This window comes from Triticum urartu, chromosome 7, assembly GCF_003073215.2.
Source record: "Triticum urartu cultivar G1812 chromosome 7, Tu2.1, whole genome shotgun sequence".
In the NCBI taxonomy this organism is placed as follows: domain Eukaryota; kingdom Viridiplantae; phylum Streptophyta; class Magnoliopsida; order Poales; family Poaceae; genus Triticum; species Triticum urartu.
In genome coordinates, this window is record NC_053028.1 from 544,621,897 (window position 1) to 544,641,223 (window position 19,327).

The 19,327-nt window shown below is 42.9% G+C and overlaps 2 protein-coding genes and 2 long non-coding RNA genes across 10 annotated transcripts; 3 read left to right on the plus strand and 1 right to left on the minus strand.

Annotated features, from left to right (window-relative positions):
* The first annotated feature begins 300 nt into the window (after positions 1-300).
* On the plus strand, positions 301-2,675 carry LOC125519042 (receptor kinase-like protein Xa21). The gene has a single exon (XM_048683931.1). The coding sequence runs from the start codon at positions 1,716-1,718 to the stop codon at positions 2,673-2,675; it is 960 nt and encodes a 319-aa protein (XP_048539888.1). The 5' UTR covers positions 301-1,715.
* Positions 2,676-4,652: 1,977 nt separating this feature from the next.
* LOC125521458 lies at positions 4,653-11,968 on the plus strand. Its single transcript, XR_007289293.1, has 2 exons — positions 4,653-5,553; positions 11,435-11,968. It is a non-coding gene; the product is annotated as an uncharacterized LOC125521458 (long non-coding RNA).
* On the minus strand, positions 4,774-10,426 carry LOC125521457. 7 transcript variants are annotated; one of them, XR_007289288.1, is made up of 10 exons: positions 10,307-10,426; positions 9,994-10,199; positions 9,792-9,874; positions 9,503-9,597; positions 9,101-9,318; positions 7,801-7,950; positions 7,244-7,400; positions 6,462-6,620; positions 6,266-6,371; positions 4,774-5,738 (listed from the first exon to the last, which is right to left on the minus strand). It is a non-coding gene; the product is annotated as an uncharacterized LOC125521457 (long non-coding RNA). The 7 variants fall into 7 exon arrangements; XR_007289286.1 differs by having other exon boundaries at positions 6,266-6,394; positions 9,994-10,422; XR_007289290.1 differs by having other exon boundaries at positions 4,774-5,718; positions 9,994-10,406.
* Positions 11,969-14,946: 2,978 nt separating the features above from the next.
* Positions 14,947-18,951, plus strand: LOC125521456 (receptor kinase-like protein Xa21). The gene is made up of 2 exons (XM_048686505.1): positions 14,947-18,100; positions 18,266-18,951. The coding sequence occupies exons 1-2, from the start codon at positions 14,974-14,976 to the stop codon at positions 18,664-18,666; spliced, it is 3,528 nt and encodes a 1,175-aa protein (XP_048542462.1). The 5' UTR covers positions 14,947-14,973; the 3' UTR covers positions 18,667-18,951.
* The last annotated feature ends 376 nt before the right edge of the window (positions 18,952-19,327 follow it).

Consider the following 19,327-nt stretch of genomic DNA (forward strand, 5'->3'; position numbering starts at 1 on the left):
GGCATGCAAGCTTCAAGGAACCATTCCTTCAGAGATAACCAGCCTCGTGAATCTGGAGTTTGTGGACATTTCAAACAATAGGCTGACAGGAGAAATACCCCCTGCCATACCTCTCTACACGCTGCGTCGTGCCTTTGTAATTCTGTACTAGCTGCCCCGGCGGGTTTTTGGGTAATATATTCAGGTGGGGAGCTCCCCCCCCCCCCCCCCCCCCCCCCCCCCCCCCCCGGTGATTCTCAAATAAAAAAGGTAACCTTGTCAAATTAGACACGCTCTCTCTGAATTCATATCAACTGTCTGGTTCTATTCCAAGTTCAGTAGGAAATCTCCCGGTACTGGGCTTTCTTAGTCTTGCCACAAATAACCTGACAGGGAGTATTCCAGCATTACATAATCTTTCATATCTCTCGGAACTCAATTTGGCAAACAATGGCCTGACAGGATGCATCCCACCTGGGTTAGGGGAACCTCACATCACTCTCTGCCATATCTCTTAGCCGAAACCATCTAACTGGCCAAATTCCAGCATCACTAGGGAACCTCAACTTGCTTGAACTCCTTTATCTGGCATTCAATAATCTTACAGGTCTCATACCTCACTCCATTGGAAACCTACACTCGCTCGCTGAAATTGACCTCGAAAACAATGAACTAAGAGGGCCATTGCTTCCCTTGCTATTCAATCTTTCGTACCTCCAAGTTACCAATGTAGAAAGCAATTATAACCTCAATGGGTCTTTTCCATTTGACATGGGAAACAACCTTCCAGGTCAGGTCTTCCTTGCAGCTTATAATCAATTCCATGGTCCTATTCCTCCCTCTTTGTGCAATGCCTCTATGATTCAAATGATCCAGCTCCTTCATAACTCCCTAACAGGAACAATTCCCAGTTGCCTAGGTATTCGCTTGAGGAGCTTGTCCGTATTAACCATTGCCGAAAACCATATTCGAGCAACACAAGATGCCGACTGGGGCTTTGTGTCCAGCCTAAGCAATTGCAGTAATTTGCAGGTGTTGGATTTAGGTGGTAATATGCTTGAAGGTGAAATACCAAGTTCGGTAGGCACCCTCTCCACAAATCTAGAATTTCTTAACATGCAAGATAACAGCATAACGGGGAAGATTCCTGAAGTAGTGGCGAACTTGACCAATCTGCGCGCACTTTTTCTAGATAGTAACCATTTAGAGGGTACTATTCCAACCTCTCTTGGCAAGTTGAAGAGACTAAATTTGTTAAACCTAGGAATGAGTGACCTATCAGGATTGATTCCTCCCACATTCGGCAATCTTACACAACTAAGCAAACTTTATCTTGGTGGCAACATGCTTACTGGAAGCATACCTTCTAGTCTATAGGGTGTCCATTACAAAAATTAGACCTTTCAAACAACAGCCTTGTTGGTCCAATACCTAGGGACCTATTCCTCATAAACACATTGTCCATTATATGAGAATCCAAAAGAATCTATTAACCGGGGATTTGCCTATAGAATTAGGTAACCTAAAGAATATTGGGGAACTTGATTTCTCCGGTAATCTGATATCTGGAGAGATTCCGATCTCGCTTGGAGGGTGCCAGACCTTGCAGTTTCTGAATGTATCTCGGAACAACCTTCAAGGGACAATTCCGTCATCAATCATGCAGATGAAAGCCCTATTGATGCTTGATCTTTCCCATAATAATCTCTCAGGGAGCATTCCTGGCTTCCTGGAGCATGGAAGGGCTTGCTAGTTTGAATCTCTCATTCAACAACTTGGAGGGTGAGGTTCCAGCAGATGGGATCTTCAGCAAGGCAGCTTCCGCCTCAGCCTCAATTATGGGAAACGATGGCCTGTGTGATGGAATCCCTCAACTGAAGTTGCCACATTGCTCCAACCTCACCACCATGAAACCAACTCAGAGACTGGTCATAATATTGTCCATATGTGGAGCAGTCCTACTTACTGCATTAGTATTTGCACTGTCGACATTCTACAGTAAGAGCAGGAAGATGAAAGCAAACAAGCAGACATCATCCATAGGCGAGCAATATTTAAGGGTTTCTTATGCTGAAGTGGTCAGTGCAACTAATAGTTTTGCTTCAGAGAACCTCCTTGGTGCAGGAAGCTTTGGCTCGGTGTACAAGGGAACAATGAGGATAGATGACCACCAAGTAGTGATTGCTGTGAAGGTGCTCAACCTCACACAGCGAGGTGCATCTCGAAGTTTTGTTGCAGAATGTGAGACCCTGAAATGTGTTCGACATAGGAATCTTATGAAGATATTGACAGTGTGCTCAAGTATTGATTCTCAAAGCCATGACTTCAAGGCCCTCGTGTATGAACACCTACCAAATGGAAATTTAGACAAATGGCTAAACAACCATCCCATAGAAGATGGTGAAAATAGGTCACCGGATCTCCGTGTGAGACTGCAGATTGCAATTGATGTAGCATCATCACTCGAATACCTTCACCAACATAAGCCAATACCAATTATTCACTGTGATCTTAAGCCCAGCAATGTTCTCCTCGATGGTGAAATGATTGCTTATGTTGGTGATTTTGGGCTTGCAAGGTTTCTACATCAAGACTCAGAGAAATCAACTAGTTGGGCATCAATGAGAGGCACAATAGGCTATGCCGCTCCAGGTGAGCTTTTAGCATTTGTAGCACTTAACTCTCTTCTAAAATAACCCCCTTTAAAATTATGGAATTGGTTTGCAAGATTGAACACCCCGCCCACCACTCTTTAGTTAAACTAGATGACCCGTTGCGCCAATGGCGCAAAGGCCGAGTGTAAGATAATTATTGTGAGAGCATGCATTAATATATTGTTGTTTAAAAAGAATAGCTCATATACTATATGTAGTAAGTACATAAGATTGGAAATGATGCACTAAGTCATGTAGGAAAGGGCTCTTGTGATCTGTTTAGATTCGATACACAATTATGCAGAGGCCTTTAGATGTGCACTTGAAGGCGAAAGCATATATTTCTTTTATCATGGTTGTTTCAAAAGCACACCACACAGTAGTTTAAGCAGAAAATAACCGATAGCTAAATGCACATGATGGTCTTAGGGGTTTACATAAGATCCAAAAGGACGATAAACATAGAAGTCTTGATAGACATCTATACTAATACTGAGTTATATAACAAGGGGCTCTTGCAACTTGCTTATATTGGGTAGATGATCAAGCGCACTCCTTTGGAAGTGCATTTGAAGGCGAAAGCATATGCTTACCCTTTGTTCATGCTAGATGACCCGTTGCAACGATGGCGCAAAGGGCGAGAGCAAACCAAGTACTGATAGAGTGAGTGATCATTAAAGTTCGTAGATACCTATTGTAGCGTATGAAATGAGTAGCTACTGTTGGCAGATAGTTGCCTGGTAATAATATAAAGTGTTCTAAGAAGCTTATGAATGATTATCTACAATGATAGTCATAAGACACATTATATAGGCGGTACGAAGTGAAAACATTAGATAGATCCATCGTGACGTGCTTCACTGGCATTGAGAGTGACCCTCTTGCCTCGGCAACTCTTTACAGTGGCTGTGATTGGTGGTTGGTATTGCCCAAAGCCGAAATACCTTCGATGTCGCCGGCTAGGCTCCAATAGTACTTGTTTATTTGATGGAGATCATCCTCTGATTGTGTAGTTGTATCACTAAGACGGTCAGCAACATATCTTATGTGTGACAAAATATGATTTAGATTGTTGTCTTTTGATGTTGACCCGGCCGTGAAGTTGGCATTTATTATGCCATAAAGTTCCTTTGCTGCCATGTGATCTCCACTGAGGCTGCTACTCCAGCTGTTGCTAAAATAGTCTATTATTCCTTGTTCTTTTTGCTTATGCTTAAGAGACTTGCATTTTTCCTGAGCCAGTTGTAGTTTCTTATAGTTTATGCCTTGCAAAACTTTGCTGTAAGAGCCTTCCATGCACTTGAGAGCTTCAGCTGCTAGCTGATCTTGTGCTTCTTCAACTTTGCCATACACATGGATGGATATTGAATTTCTTGGAAGTATATTGTTCATATGGTGCTTACACCCATAGAAGTAAATTGTTGCATCAAGACCAGCTGGCTTTCCCTTCTTTGTTGAGTATAATGCGCTTGGGAGGCCAAGTTGCTGCAACATAGCGTCTAGAAGCACCTTTGTTGGAATCTTGACCTTTTCCATTTTGGCTGCTTAATGATAAGGAAAATGTTAGCAAGTGAAGTTTATCAATTTGTATTAATTAGTAGAAAGACATATAAGGATCACAGTAACCAAATGCTATGTGTTGTGTATCCATCTATAAAATGAGGCCCTCACGTTGTGTACTGGAAGCCTTCTACTGGCCTATTTTAATGCGAACGATTTTTTTTGTATTTATAAAGCAGCCTACTTCTGTACAGTGTATAAAAAAAGGCAAATATTTGGCACAAATTTGCCGAAGTAAAATAGTATTTTAGTATATGCATTTGTTGCAAATATTTGGCACAAATCTCTGTCTCTATCTCTGTGTGTGTGTTTATGAAGGTTATCCGCATAATTGAAAGAGTGATGATAGAAAACTTCAGACACAAATCAAAATATACTTAGTAATAATACATAATGTTTTAACAAGCTTACGATTGATTATTTATAATGTTATTAGCAAGGAAAGTAGATAGCCAGACAAACATCATATCGGCGCATTGAAGTGATGAACATTAATTGAGCTATTGCTGCACGTGCCATCATCATTGAAAATGACCTTGTTGTCCAGCATAGCCGCTATATGGGCCTACATCTGTTGCAATTCTGTCCTAATCTTCTTCCCCGTGGTTGACTGCTAGTCTTTTTTTTACAAACTCAAGCGCCCTAAGGAGGGCCTCCCTGCTTTCATTAAAATCAGAAACCAAAAGGCTGGCAGTTTGAGTAACATCACATACCTCAAAGATAGAAAACTACAATCATGCCCTCAAGATACACGTGCTGAGAGACAACAACACACGTCAATTGTTGCTTCACGAGCTGCCACCACGTAGCACAATGCCTACCACGTACACGTGCTGAGAGACAACAACACACGTCAATTGTTGCTTCACGAGCTGCCACCACGTAGCACAATGCCTACCACGTGTCTCGCATGACCGCTGGTCTTGATTCCATCCACCAGTCTTCGTCCCATTCCTCTCCCCCTGTACTCGTACTGAAGTGAAGTGAGGAAGCAGCTGGAGGAGGCGGACGAGGGCACCTTGGGTTCCATCTTCGCGGCGGCTCACACTGCAACTTGGCGGTGGAGCAGCTCCCGCTGCAGCTCGGAGGCGCTGCGGCTCCATCTGCATCTCGGCGGCCCGGCAGCTCGGAGTTGCAGCGGCTCCATCTGCATCCCTACGGCCCAGCAGCTCCCACTGCAGCTCGGAGCCACGAAATCGGTAGATGGCGCCACCGTTTCTCGTATGGGTGAGCCAAATCTACGCAGTTGCCACTGTCACTCCCCGCGTCTGTTCCGGCTGTGCTGGCACTCCCTGAAGCTGGTGACTTTCCATGACAAAGGAGGCTCCAGCAAGACGATACGACCGCTGTTTCCACTCAGGTAAAAACTAACCTCCTTCGGTGTTTGATGTCTATAGTTTTTTTTCGTGAGCTCATTAGTTTGATCTCCATCGGTAGTAGTTACCTCGCTGCTGGAAAATCAAACTTTAATTCACCCCTGCAACCTTAGCTTCTGGAAGCCATTGTCAAGGGCGGGTGCATGGTCCTGGATAATATTTAACTGATCTATGACGAAAGAAAAGAAATCAAAATCGAATACACATCAACATAAGCTTTAATTTATCAAGAAAATGCATTTATATAATTTCTAATTAGCTCGGATTATAGTATAAACAAAAATAAATTACAACATGTTCAAATGAATTATGAGGGCTCAAGACCTCGAACAAGATGTGAAAACCCAAAGTCAGATAAATTCTAACTGCACACCTACTTGTAACTACTTCCTCTGTCCGAAAATAAGTGTCGTTGAGTGCTAAATTTGACACTTATCGCATGCATTTGTATGTTCGCTAAATCAAAGAAAAAATAAAGCAGGAAGTACATAAAGTCCGGGCTGGTCAAGTTTACATTGACAACCGCTACGTGGGAGGAATTAGACTTTGTTGCTAGTTAGTACGTACAATACAGTCTATTCATGCTAACAACATTTGCTATTACTCTTAAATCACACATCATGTTTCTATTTTCTAAAATAGAATAGTGACCTCGATATAGCAGAAAACAAACACACGTGTAGCTAGCTTAATTACCTCACAAAGCTATTACCAAGGAAGTAGCGAAATCTTGAGCTCCTTCTGGTTCTTGATCTGTTTCCACTTGAGCAATCCCTCTCTACCTCCCAATCTTCACTGATGCCTGCAAAAAGTATGCACATGGGACTGCATTAAGATAGCCAAATGAACAAATAATCCAACAAAATCATTCACTATAACCAAGAATAGTTACCTTCCTAAACCACAACATGAAATCCTCTAGATAGCCTCGTTTCAAAAGAGAAAACTGAACAACTATAGGATGGCAGAGACGCCAAAATAGCTCAAATAATCCAGCCACTGGCTGATTTCCAGGCATTATTGTGACACATACTTGCACTTTCTAAAGCACCTACAATAATAAGTTAGAAAACCAATTTTGGCCTTCATCACACAAGTACCGAGAAGACACTTCCTGCTCACTGATGAGTGACCTTACTTAAGTACCGAAAAATCAAAACAAAATGTTGATTTCAAGAGGGGAAGCAGACACAAGTAACTTCAGATATTGCTGTCATTTAAGATCTATACTGGAAGATGTTGTATCAATAAATATATACAATTCTTCAAATAAACCTGCGACAACATGCACACAAAATCAGAAAGAATCGGAAATGTTTCGTGCTTTGTAGAAATCTTTATAATTGAAAACTAAATATATAAAACTCATTGCAACTCATCTTTGTTTAGTACAACACTCTGTAACATGCAACCAAGAAACTCAAATTTTGTTCAACTTTCATACCCTCAAAATGCATGGCTAATTACTGATTACAAGAAGTTTTAACTCATATAGGAGACAATACAACTCTATTTCACTTTAGATCAAGGATTCTGCCAAACTTTTGAAACTTATACCATAAATTCACATCTTATCTCTGCAAAGAAATGCAAAATTATGTAGAAGATAACATGGAGTTATTTTCACAAAGCCTCTACAGGATGGGATAGAGCTGATAAAGAAGAGTGCCATACCACTTGATAATCAGTGTCGGCCTTCATGCCTGAGAAGAGCATAACAGAGGAAAACTTCATAGTATTGAATAGGAAAATATGCAAAACACACACAATGGCGGGTAATAGCATGTCGTCAACTTGCAGTACATGGAAACACTGCAGGACGGCTTGTTCCCTACATTTGATAAGTTCACCATCTTGTTACGATGATATCAATAAGAAACAATTGCACATAATGGTACAGTAACATTTCCGTGATACCAATGATTCGCCATAATAAGAAATAAGGTGTAGAATTAAAAACTATAGAGGAAATGAATGTACATAGGTCATTATGCAGTAGAGAAAAATATAACCATCCAAAGTGATAAATCAGTCTCTATGTGTAAAGGCTGGAGGCTATATTCTGATAAGTCAGAATCCATCAAAGCAAAAGCAATCCAAGATTATCTTTCCTAAAAATGTAGATAAATGAAATAATGCTTCGCATTCAGTATGCCATTCTTATTTCTTTCAGGACATTTAACAAGGAAATTCACAGAAATTAGAACATTACTTAAAATCATCTTTATTACCCGTGATCGTGAGCTTGTCAACAAAGTTAATTTGTGTTGTTGTCCCTTCCTGAGATTACCCCGGCAGTCACCTCATTATTGACCTATATGCCATCTGACAGCATCAAATACCTCCTTCCATGGCAGAGGATATATTCTGCACCACTGCCACTGCAAAGGAAACATGAATGAACTAAATGAGCATGTAAAGACTATAAGAATAATATACATATGCTGACACCTTGAACAAATAGTACAAAATTACCCATGGCCTGCACACAACACACAACACCCACCTTATCGCAAATATCAATACAAATTTGTGAAAAATCAAAGACACAAATTCCACTCAAAGATAATCATATGCAATCCTGATATGTTAACCATTTGATGAAATGCATCGATCACATATCAAAACCAACATTGAGACTCAGCCTACTGATAGAGGCCACTATTTATAACCATTTTAATGGGCATTAGCTTTAACCTAAGAGCCTGACACGTTTACGCATTGAGAAATTGTAAAATATACATTGTGAAAACTAATTATATTCATTCATTGGCCATGCAACCATGTGAATTAGAACCTTACCAGATAGAGTATCTACATGAAAAAATAGATACAACATAAGAAGATAAGAGAAAATAATGTTATGTATCAACCCGCAACCAAAAATATGTTGGCAATATGAGGAAAATCATCTATAAAAAGTGTTATCTTAACCATTAATTCATAGTATAACATCACCATAAAATATCAGTATACTTGTATATATAATGTGTTGAATAAAAGTTGTACAACTCATTCCATTGAGCTGTGGGTCCGGCCGTCCGGGAATAAGCATGAGCAAAATATTTAAACACTCCATCTGACATTGGATCACTGGAGGTGGTCAAGAAATTAACATGTGTTTCCTGCCTGAAGAAAGAAAAATAGGCAGAAAGTCTGCACACTATCTTGACTGATTGGTATGATTATTATAAAGAAAGATCATGAACTGCAGCTCTTCCCAAAATATATAACGCAGATGCACCATTTCAACTACAGCATGGGATAATATGGAACAGTTTCACTGTCTACAATGCACTATTTAATAGAGGAAAATTATGCCTAAACTAAACTTGCTGAGAACCTCGCCAGGCGCTCATAAAAGTATCACTCAAATTTGGCGCGGAACACACAAAATATCTTGTTGAGAGACGATGCTACTCTTTATTCCAGTTAGCTGTATAAATGATACATTTTACTTTTTTGCACTTCGTCAAGCAGGTAAAATCTGTAACAAAAGAAATGTTCACACAAAGGAAACACTGAAATTACCTTTATAGATAAATATAACCAAGTCAACAAGCAGTAGATGCATCAGATCAGTCTTGCATGCCGTCAACTAAATGGAAGACAACCAGAATATACCGGATCTGCACTGAATGTTGGCTGTTTCTGTCAAAGGTGTTGCTAGCCCTCTTTTGTGTGAGGCAAAACTTGAGAAATCAGCAACCCATGAAGAAATCGTCGGCTACCAATCACATGGTCAGCAGCTGAAACAACAAGAAATTAAGCAATTAGTTAACTAAAATTAAGAACAATAGACTTCAAATATGAATCTGAAAGGCAATGAACGGGGGAGACATTTTTCTCTCTACAAATTCTTCTAGCAACAAAGAATCTGTGCATAGAAATAGGTGTCTTCCTTTAGTTGAGCTTTTCAGTTTGAGAAATTACCTCGAAAATCCTAGAATAGTTGAGATTTTCATATGTGGGCCTCTTCATGCCTTCTCCACTACTGCCTGTTGCCACTTGTGCTGGTCAGACCTAAACTGTGATACAAAAAATAACACGGATTAACAGAGCAAGCTCCAAAACTCTACAGTAGGAAAACTATCTGAATCTCGCTGCAATGCAAAATGAGTTTGCGCATTAGTATGAAGTGACTCTAGTAACTATATTGTCTATTCAAATCTTATTAGCATTGCTTGTCATACCAAACCAAAGTTTCAGATTTCAAAAGTACCTGCATTAACTGAAAACCATGTACACCGAGCCCGTCCTGTTTGGACTCCTTTACGTGTGTTTCTTAAAATTATCTGAATCTCACTGCAATGCAAAATAAGTTTGCGCATTAGTATGAAGTGACTCTAGTAACTATATTATCTATTCAAATCTTATTAGTATTGCATGTCATACCAAACCAAAGTTTCAGATTTCAAAAGTACCTGCATCAAAACCTGAGCATAATCACCCCTTAGCCCGATGCTTCCAAAACCTGAGCATAATCACACACAAAATAAGGAAAATTTATTATAACAGCCACATCAATTCATTCATTTTGGTTATTTGCATCAAATTGGGAATCAATCAATGTATCAAAAAGCGAAACCTGATGAAGCATCAGGGAAATTAGCAGACCATCCTGCACGACCTGAATTATTACACCACCCACATCAATCAAATTAGTATAACAGCCTGAATTACTATTTGAAAAGAATAAATCATGAAAGAAGTGGACAAGAAACCATGAAAGGGTACCAACAGAGATGGAGGACAAGGGGCGAGAGTATGGGCCGCATGTCATCCAACAAAATCTCTACAATGGTGGGATGACGTTGATGACAAAGAAATAACATGTGGTTCAATTCCTTCCTCTTCTCCTCTCACTGCAGCCCCCTCTTTTCCATCCCTCTCTTTCAAACACACGTGATGTCCTCCCCGGAGCAGTCCTCCGTGAGGATTTATACAAACAGCTGGTGGTCGCATCTACAGCCTCAAAAACAGATCACAATTTTAGAAATAATTATGTGCATAGCTGCAGCCACCTCTGCACAATAATAATTCTTGCAACGCAATGCAACCGAATCAAGAGAGAGGGAGAGAGAGATAGAAATTAGAGAAGGGTTTACAGACTCACTGGCACACTTGAGGCAGCGAAGACGCAAGTGAAGAGAGCACCTACGCGTTGGGGAAGAGGGGGTGGGCGTCGACGGACGGGACGGATGGCACCAAGCTCGTGGATCCTCCGTACATATCTGCCTCTTCTGGCCGCGAAGGCGCTCGAGGAGAGGACGGTGGCGTTCAGCGGAAGGCTGCCCTCCTCACCCGCATGGCCGCAAACCACCTCTTCCTCACTCAGTTCGAGCCCATGCTCTTCTATGGCGGCTGCGCCCGATCCAGAAGAGAGGAGGAGGAGCCAGCCGGTGGCGGCTCCAGAAGAGAGGAGGAGGAGCCAGCCGGTGGCGGCGCGATGCGGGAGGCCGTGGGAAAGAGGGAGGAGGCGCCGCCGGATGGGGAGGAAGGAGGAGGCGAGGGAGTGGAAGGAATGAGGAGGACGTGATCCTTTTGACTGCTCGATCTAGGTTTTTTCACGGGCGTCTTCATTGGTCACCAACCGAGTCGACGAGCACTTCGCTGCCGCGTGGACCAACGATTTTATGGGCCCAGTGGCAGTCACCCAGTAAATCAGTCAAAGATGTAACAAAAGATAGCAATGAATAGTAAAAATCGAGGGTGAAAAACGATCGAGCGAGTTGATCGAATGGCCGACCATTGCGCGCGCGCGAAGGCCTCCAGATGGGCGGGTACCCTAGCAGGCTTTATATGTTCGATATGGCTATTTAACCTGCTCATTTCATTTTGCTCACATTTTTCTGTCAATTTCAGAGTATGGACTGGGCAACGAAGTTTCAATCCATGGTGATGTCTACAGCTACGGCATATTGTTGCTGGAGATGTTCACTGGAAGAAGGCCAACAGACAGCGAATTCGGAGAATCCTGTGCAAATGGCATTGCCAGAAAGGGCGGCAGAGGTCATAGACCGAGACTTACTAGCAGAGACAGAAGATGGCAAAGAAACCAGCTCAAACTCTAATAGCAATATGGGTCTGAGAATTGCTTGCATCACTTCAGTTCTGGGCACTGGTATTTCGTGCTCACAGGAGACACCATCGGATCGCATCCAAATCGGGGATGCTCTCAAAGAGTTGCTGGCAATAAGAGACAGATTTCAATAGGCTCCAGCTAGCTCCAAACAAAAATGTAGTTGTGTTTTGTGACATCTTTGTTGTATTAGTGTAATGGTATATCTGCATTGTTGAATGTACGTATATACAGTGTTGTATAAGTATGTTCTAGAACAAGTGCAGGGTGTAGCGCGTGATTCTGATTGTGTAATCAGCCGGTTCGATTGATCCTTACTCACGTCTATAGGATTACGCCATCAAAAAATCATATATAGGATTAGCGTGAGGATCAAGCTGACGTACCGGCCGATCCCTCTGTAATCTGTCAAACACCTCGACCTATATAACAGGAACGCGTCCCTGCCTAACTTTGACAATTTGCATCCACACCCCCTTTAATGTGGCTTAACTTGGCATGATATTTCACCCAGCCCCCTTAACTTCAAAGTTTGCATCCACACCCCCTTAACGTGGCACCGTTCCTCATACAGCCCCTTGTGCCGTTGGTTTGCTGAGGTGAACTGAAATCGTAGTCATGGCTATGGACCTGTACCGGAAGCATCTCTGGAAGGGGGGGAAAACATGGTAGCTCGCTGCCTTGTCCGAGCTAGGGCTCTTGCGGTACTCCAATACCAGCTCAAAGGGGAGAGAGATACCACATGAGCTTGGCTCCATGCATAGTCTCAAGGTAACCAATCTAGGCCACACCAAGCTTAACAGGAACCATCCAAGTTGAGATCGGCAACCTTGTGAGTCTGAAGAGCCTGGTATGCATAGTTATATTTCTTCTTAGTGGAATGACAGCACACCTACCGCTGTCGGCAAATTTTTAATTGCAGAAGACAATAATGCATAAATCGAACGTAGATGACTCGCAAGTCCTACATTGACTAGAGAATTGACGAGTGATGTTGACTCACATCTCATGCATTAAGTACTTCGTTGACTGACTTGTATATCCTCAATTTGACAGCAAACTAGAAAAAGGTAATTAAATTCACGAAATGTAGAAGTCCTTTGACAGCAAACTGGAAGACAATATTGCATAAATCGAACGTAGATGACTCGCAAGTCCTACATTGACTAGAGAATTGACGAGTGATGTTGACTCACATCTCATGCATTAAGTACTTCGTTGACTGACTTGTATATCCTCAATTTGACAGCAAACTGGAAAAAGGTAATTAAATTCACGAAATGTAGAAGTCCTTTGACAGCAAACTGGAAGACAATATTGCATAAATCGAACGTAGATGACTCGCAAGTCCTACATTGACTAGAGAATTGACGAGTGATGTTGACTCACATCTCATGCATTAAGTACTTCGTTGACTGACTTGTATATCCTCAATCTGACAGCAAACTAGAAAAAGGTAATTAAATTCACGAAATGTAGAAGTCCTTTGACGAGTCAATTGCACATCAGTTTCCAAGAATCTTCCTGCATGAATTATTGAGCAACTTGCCTTGCACCCATCAATCTATCAAATGCTGATTTTATCTACGGCTCACGTGTAGGGTCGCGGGTGAAGTTCTTCAGGTGACTTCTTGTCCAACGCCGGAGCCACAGCCGCGACGTCCTCCTGTGGAAGACTACCGTCGAAGAGGCGGGTGCTGGCTGCCCGATCTGCCCTGTCGTGCTGGAAACTGCAGATCACCTGGTCTTTGGGTGTCCGTTGGTGCGCATTCTGGCGGACTGTGGGCGTGAGCACCGGCATCGACTGTGCCTCTGTCCAAAACCTGCACGAGCTTGATGTGCGTGCTGCCGTTGGGGGCGCCTTGCCGGCCACCTTCACTCTCTGTTGCTGGCACCCTTGGAAGCATCAAAACGCCGTCGTCTTCCGCCTCCCTGAACCATGTCCTTCGCTGTTGGCAGGAATATGCAGCTCTATAGCGCGAGAGGTTGCATAGCGAGGAGCGCTGCCATGCCATGCGGATGCCTGGCTGGGGGCTCTGGATCAGTTGACGGTGAGTGGTGTGGGTTAGAACCATGTAAATCTCTGTCTTCCATCTCTCTCGATCTCTCTTTGTGTGAATGGCCTGGCCGTGCATTGTTGTAACGTCTGTGAGGATGTCGTCTGAATCAATAACCCCCCCCCCCCCCCCCCCCCCCCCCCCCCCCCCCCAATGACACTTCAGAAAAAATATCAAATGTAGAAAAGAACAGTACATATTTCTCTAAAATAAACCTTGGCATATGCCTTCGCCTCAATCATTGCCAAGATTCGTGCCTCTGCCAGCGTCTTGTGCCCCGCTCGATCGACGCTACTCACGCTAGTGGGTTGTGACATCCCGATTAGAAATGATAGACTACTCATATCAACAAGGTGCATCTTTTTCGGGAACCCATCTGAATGGAACCTCAAAGTTAAGTGTGCATGGCTTCGGAGCAATTTGAGGATGGGTGACCGACTCGAAAGTTGATCCTGGATACGCACAAGTGAGGGCAAAGTGCATAGGAATACTAGTGTTAATCTGTGCCAGTCTAGATCCTAGATGGTAGCCAGGCGCAACGGTCAAAAATCGGTGGGTTTGGCCCGGGCGTTACACCCCTAGAGTTTAGCTGCTTTTAGTCACTCTTGAACTTTTGTTCTGCTGGCCTGCGTGCCCTCTTGCCTCTCTGTAGGTTGTACTTGGCTTAAACTATCTGACTATGTCGTTTGTTGGATGACTTCGCTGGTTTGGCTTTTATTTATAAAGTTGGACGCTATGCTTTTTCTAAAAAAAACTTGAGATATAATAACTAGTCAATTAAGTAAAGTCGGGCGCTGGCGCTATGCCTTTTGTTGGATGACATGCTTGGTTTATTGTTTGATAGAGCCAGTCCCGTGCTCTTGTATGCATAGTTGTGTTTCTTCTTAGTGGAATGGCAGCACTCCTATCGCTGTCTGCAAATTTTTAGTTGCAGAAGACAATAATGCATAAATCAAACGTAGATGACTCGCAAGCCCTACATTGACCAGAGAATTGATGAGTGATGTTGACTTACAGGTCATGCCTTGAGTACTTCGTTGACTGACTTGTGTATTCCTCAGTTTGACAGCAAACTAAAAAAAGATAATTAAATTCATGAAATGAAGAAGCCCTTTGACGAGTCGACTGCACATCAGTTTCTAAGAATCTTCCTGCATGAATTATTGAGCAACTTGCCTTGCACCCATCGATCTATAAAATGTAGAGAAGAACAGTGCACTTGTCTAGAACCAGAAGAAGTGAGCAAAAGCAGCCTTGGTAGAAATATGGTAGGTGCAGAGTTCCCCATTCTTGTTTCTCTGCTCCTTGCACTTATTCTCAGCACGGGGTCAGCACCGATTTCACATGCTGGAATCGCCACAAATAATTCCAGTGACCACTCTGCTCTCCTATCCTTCAAGTCGCTCATAAGCGATGACCCCTTGCAAGCTCTGGAGTCATGGGGCAACCGGTCCATGCCTACGTGCCAATGGCACGGCGTGGCATGTGGCAGTCGAGGACGCCGCCGTGGACGGGTCGTGGCGCTGGACCTCAGCGACCTCAACCTTCTGGGCACTATCTCCACCTCGGTGGCCAACCTTACATTCTTGAGGTGGCTCCGCCTCCCCAGTAACCGCCTGCATGGTGCCATGCCATCAACACTTGGCCACCTGCGGTACCTGAAGCGTCTCAACCTGTCAAACAACACTCTGGATGGTGCTATTCCGCCGTCGCTTTCACGGTGCTGGCATCTCGAGAGCATCAGCCTTGGATACAACAGGCTGAAAGGGGAGGTACCACGGGAGCTTGGTGCCTTGACCAACCTTCGTTCAATTGTGCTCTACCAGAACGAGCTCGAAGGGGAGATACCACATGAGCTTGGCTCCTTGCACAATCTCAAGGTACTCAGTCTAGGCTTCAACAAGCTTTCAGGGACCATCCCTTTAGAGATCAGCAACCTTGTTAATCTGAAGTTTCTGCAAATCAGAAACAATGAGCTAACAGGACAAATACCCCCTGGCATAGGTAGCCTCGTCAAATTGAACATGCTCTCTCTAAGTTCAAATCAATTGTCTGGTTCTATCCCAACTTCAGTAGGAAATCTCTCGGAACTGGCCTTTCTTATTCTGCACACAAATAACCTAACAGGGAGTATTCCATCATTACATAACCTTTCATCTCTCTCGGTGCTCGAATTAGCAAATAATGACCTGACAGGATGCATCCCATCTGGGTTAGGAAACCTCACGTCATTATTTTTTATAGATCTTCAGCACAACCATCTAACTGGACAAATTCCAGCATCACTAGGGAACCTCAACTTGCTTGACAATCTTGCTCTGTCCTTCAATAACCTTTCAGGTCCCATACCTCACTCGATTGGAAACCTGCACTTCCTCTCTGAATTCGACGTAGACAATAATGAATTAGTGGGGCCATTGCCTCCTTTGCTATTCAATCTTTCCTACCTCCAAGTTCTCAATGTACAAAGCAATTATAACCTCAATGGGTCTTTTCCATTTGACATGGGAAACAACCTTCCAAATCTACAGCTCTTCCTTGCAAGTTATAATCAATTCCATGGTCATATTCCTCCCTCTTTGTGTAACGCCTCTATGATTCAAATGATCCAGCTCCTTCATAACTCCCTAACAGGAAAAATTCCCAATTGCCTGGGAAGTCACATGAAGAGCTTGTCCGTATTAACCGTCGCCAAAAACCAGATTCAAGCAACACAAGATGCCGACTGGGGCTTCTTGGTCAGCCTAAGCAATTGTAGTAATTTGCAAATGTTGGATTTAGGTGATAACATGCTTGAAGGTGAAATACCGAGTTCAGTAGGCACCCTTTCCACAAATCTAGAGTTCCTTAACATGGAAGATAACAGCATAACGGGAAAGATTCCTGAAGTAATGGCAAACTTGACCAATCTGCACACACTTATTCTATATGGTAATCATTTAGAGGGTACTATTCCAACTTCTCTTGGCAAAATGAAGGGACTAAATTTGCTAATCCTAGGAATGAATGACTTGTCAGGATCGATCCCTCCAACATTTGGCAATCTTACACAACTAAGTGTACTTCATCTTGGTGGCAACATGCTTAGTGGAGGTATACCTTCTAGTCTTATAGGATGTCCATTACAAAAACTAGACCTTTCACACAACAGCCTTGTTGGTTCAATACCTAAGGACCTATTCCTTATAAATACATTGTCCATCTATATGAATATCCAAAATAATCTATTAACCGGGGATTTGCCTACAGAATTAGGTAACTTAAAGAATATTGGGGAACTTGACTTCTCCGGTAATCTAATATCTGGAGAGATTCCAATCTCCCTTGGAGAGTGCCAGACACTGCAGTATCTGAATGTATCTCGGAACAACCTTCAAGGGTCAATTCCATCCTCGATCGAGAAGATGAAAGCCCTATTGATGCTTGATCTTTCCCATAATAATCTCTCAGGGAGCATCCCTGAGTTCCTCGGGAGCATGGAAGGGCTTGCTGGTTTGAATCTCTCATTCAACAACTTGGAGGGTGAGGTTCCAACAGATGGGATCTTCAGCAATGCAGCTTCTGCTTCTGCCTCAGTTATGGGAAATGATGGCCTGTGTGATGGAATCCCTCAACTGAAGTTGCCACATTGCTCCAATCTCACCACCAAGAAACCAACTCAGAAACTGGTCATAATATTCTCCATATGTGGTGCAGTTGTATTTATTGCATTGGTATTTGCACTGTCGACATTCTACAGTAAGAGCAGGAAACTGAAAGCAAACAAGCAGACATCATCCATCAACGAGCAATATTTGAGGGTTTCTTATGCTGAACTGGTCAGTGCAACTAATGGTTTTGCTTCAGACAACCTCCTTGGTGCAGGAAGCTTCGGCTCAGTGTACAAGGGAACAATGATGATAAATGACCAGCAGGTAGTGATTGCTGTGAAGGTGCTCAACCTCATGCAGCGAGGTGCATCTCAAAGCTTTGTTGCAGAATGTGAGACCCTGAAATGCGTTCGACATAGGAATCTTATGAAGATATTAACGGTGTGCTCAAGCACTGATTTTCAAAATTGTGACTTCAAGGCCCTTGTGTACGAATACCTACCAAATGGAAATTTAGACAAATGGCTACACCACAATCCCATGGAAGATGGTGAAAATAGGACACTACATTTCCGTGTGAGACTGCAGATTGCAGTTGATGTAGCATCATCACTCGAATACCTTCACCAACATAAGCCAATGCCAGTTATTCACTGTGATCTTAAGCCAAGCAATGTTCTCCTTGATGGTGAAATGGTTGCTCATGTTGGTGATTTTGGGCTTGCAAGGTTTCTACATCAAGACTCAGAGAAATCAACTAGTTGGGCATCAATGAGAGGCACAATCGGCTATGCCGCTCCAGGTGAGCTTTTAGCTTTTGTAGCACTTAACTCTCTTCTAAAATAACCCCCCTTTAAAATTCTGGAATTGGTTTTCAAGATTGAACACCCAGCCCACCACTCTTAAGTTAAATATGGTTATTTAGCCTGCTCATTTCATTTTGCTCACATTTTTCTTTCAATTCCAGAGTATGGACTGGGCAACGAAGTTTCAATCCATGGCGATGTCTACAGCTACGGCATACTGTTGCTGGAGATGTTCACTGGAAGAAGGCCAACAGACAGCGAATTTGGAGAATCCTTGGGCCTTCACAAGTATGTGCAAATGGCATTGCCAGACAGGGCAACAGAGGTCATAGACCGGCACTTACTAGCAGAGAGAAAAGATGGCGAAGAAAGCACCTCAAACTCTAACAGCATCATGGATATGAGAATTGCTTGCATCACTTCAGTCCTGTGCACCGGAATTTCATGTTCACAAGAGACACCAACAGACCGCATCCAAATCGGGGGTGCTCTGAAAGAGCTGCTGACAATAAGAGACAGATTTGATAAGGAGTTGTGTGCGGAAGGCGAACCAGCAAACTAAAGCATACGAAGCCATTCAAGCAACCAGGGCTGGTCAACAAGGACGGCAAGCTGCCATTTCAATAGGCTCCAACTAGTTCCAAATAAAAAGTAGTTGTGTTTTGTGGAATATTTGTTGTATTGTCGTAATGGTATATCTGTATTGTTGAATTGTACGTATATATGATGTTGTATAAACCATATGTTCTAGAATAAGTCCATGGTGTAGCGCATGCGTCTGCTTGTTGTAATAATCAGACGGTTATTAAGATTAGCGTGGGGATCATACCGGCTGATCTCTCTGTAATCTGTCAATCACCATGGACCTATATAACACGTACGCGACCCTGCCTAACAGCACACGCTTCCAGGCCCACTTTGTTACTTTAATAAACTGCCTTATGTATTCCCCACGACTACAATTTTTTACTGAGTATATGACCGGAACAATGCTTAGCTAGGAGAACAAGATTGCACGCTTTTACATCATTCCCTTCACGCAATGCTTAGCTTATCTTATTCGCTTACATCCTCGATTATGACCAGGATTTCATCCATGACTGGGTACTTCTTCCCTTGGAGCTTGCAACGTGCGCACATCACACGTGTAAACTAGCACTAATCGCGGAGATGGATTGGTAAGAATGGAAGGAAGGAGGCGTTACCTCCGTCGTGGTGGGCGA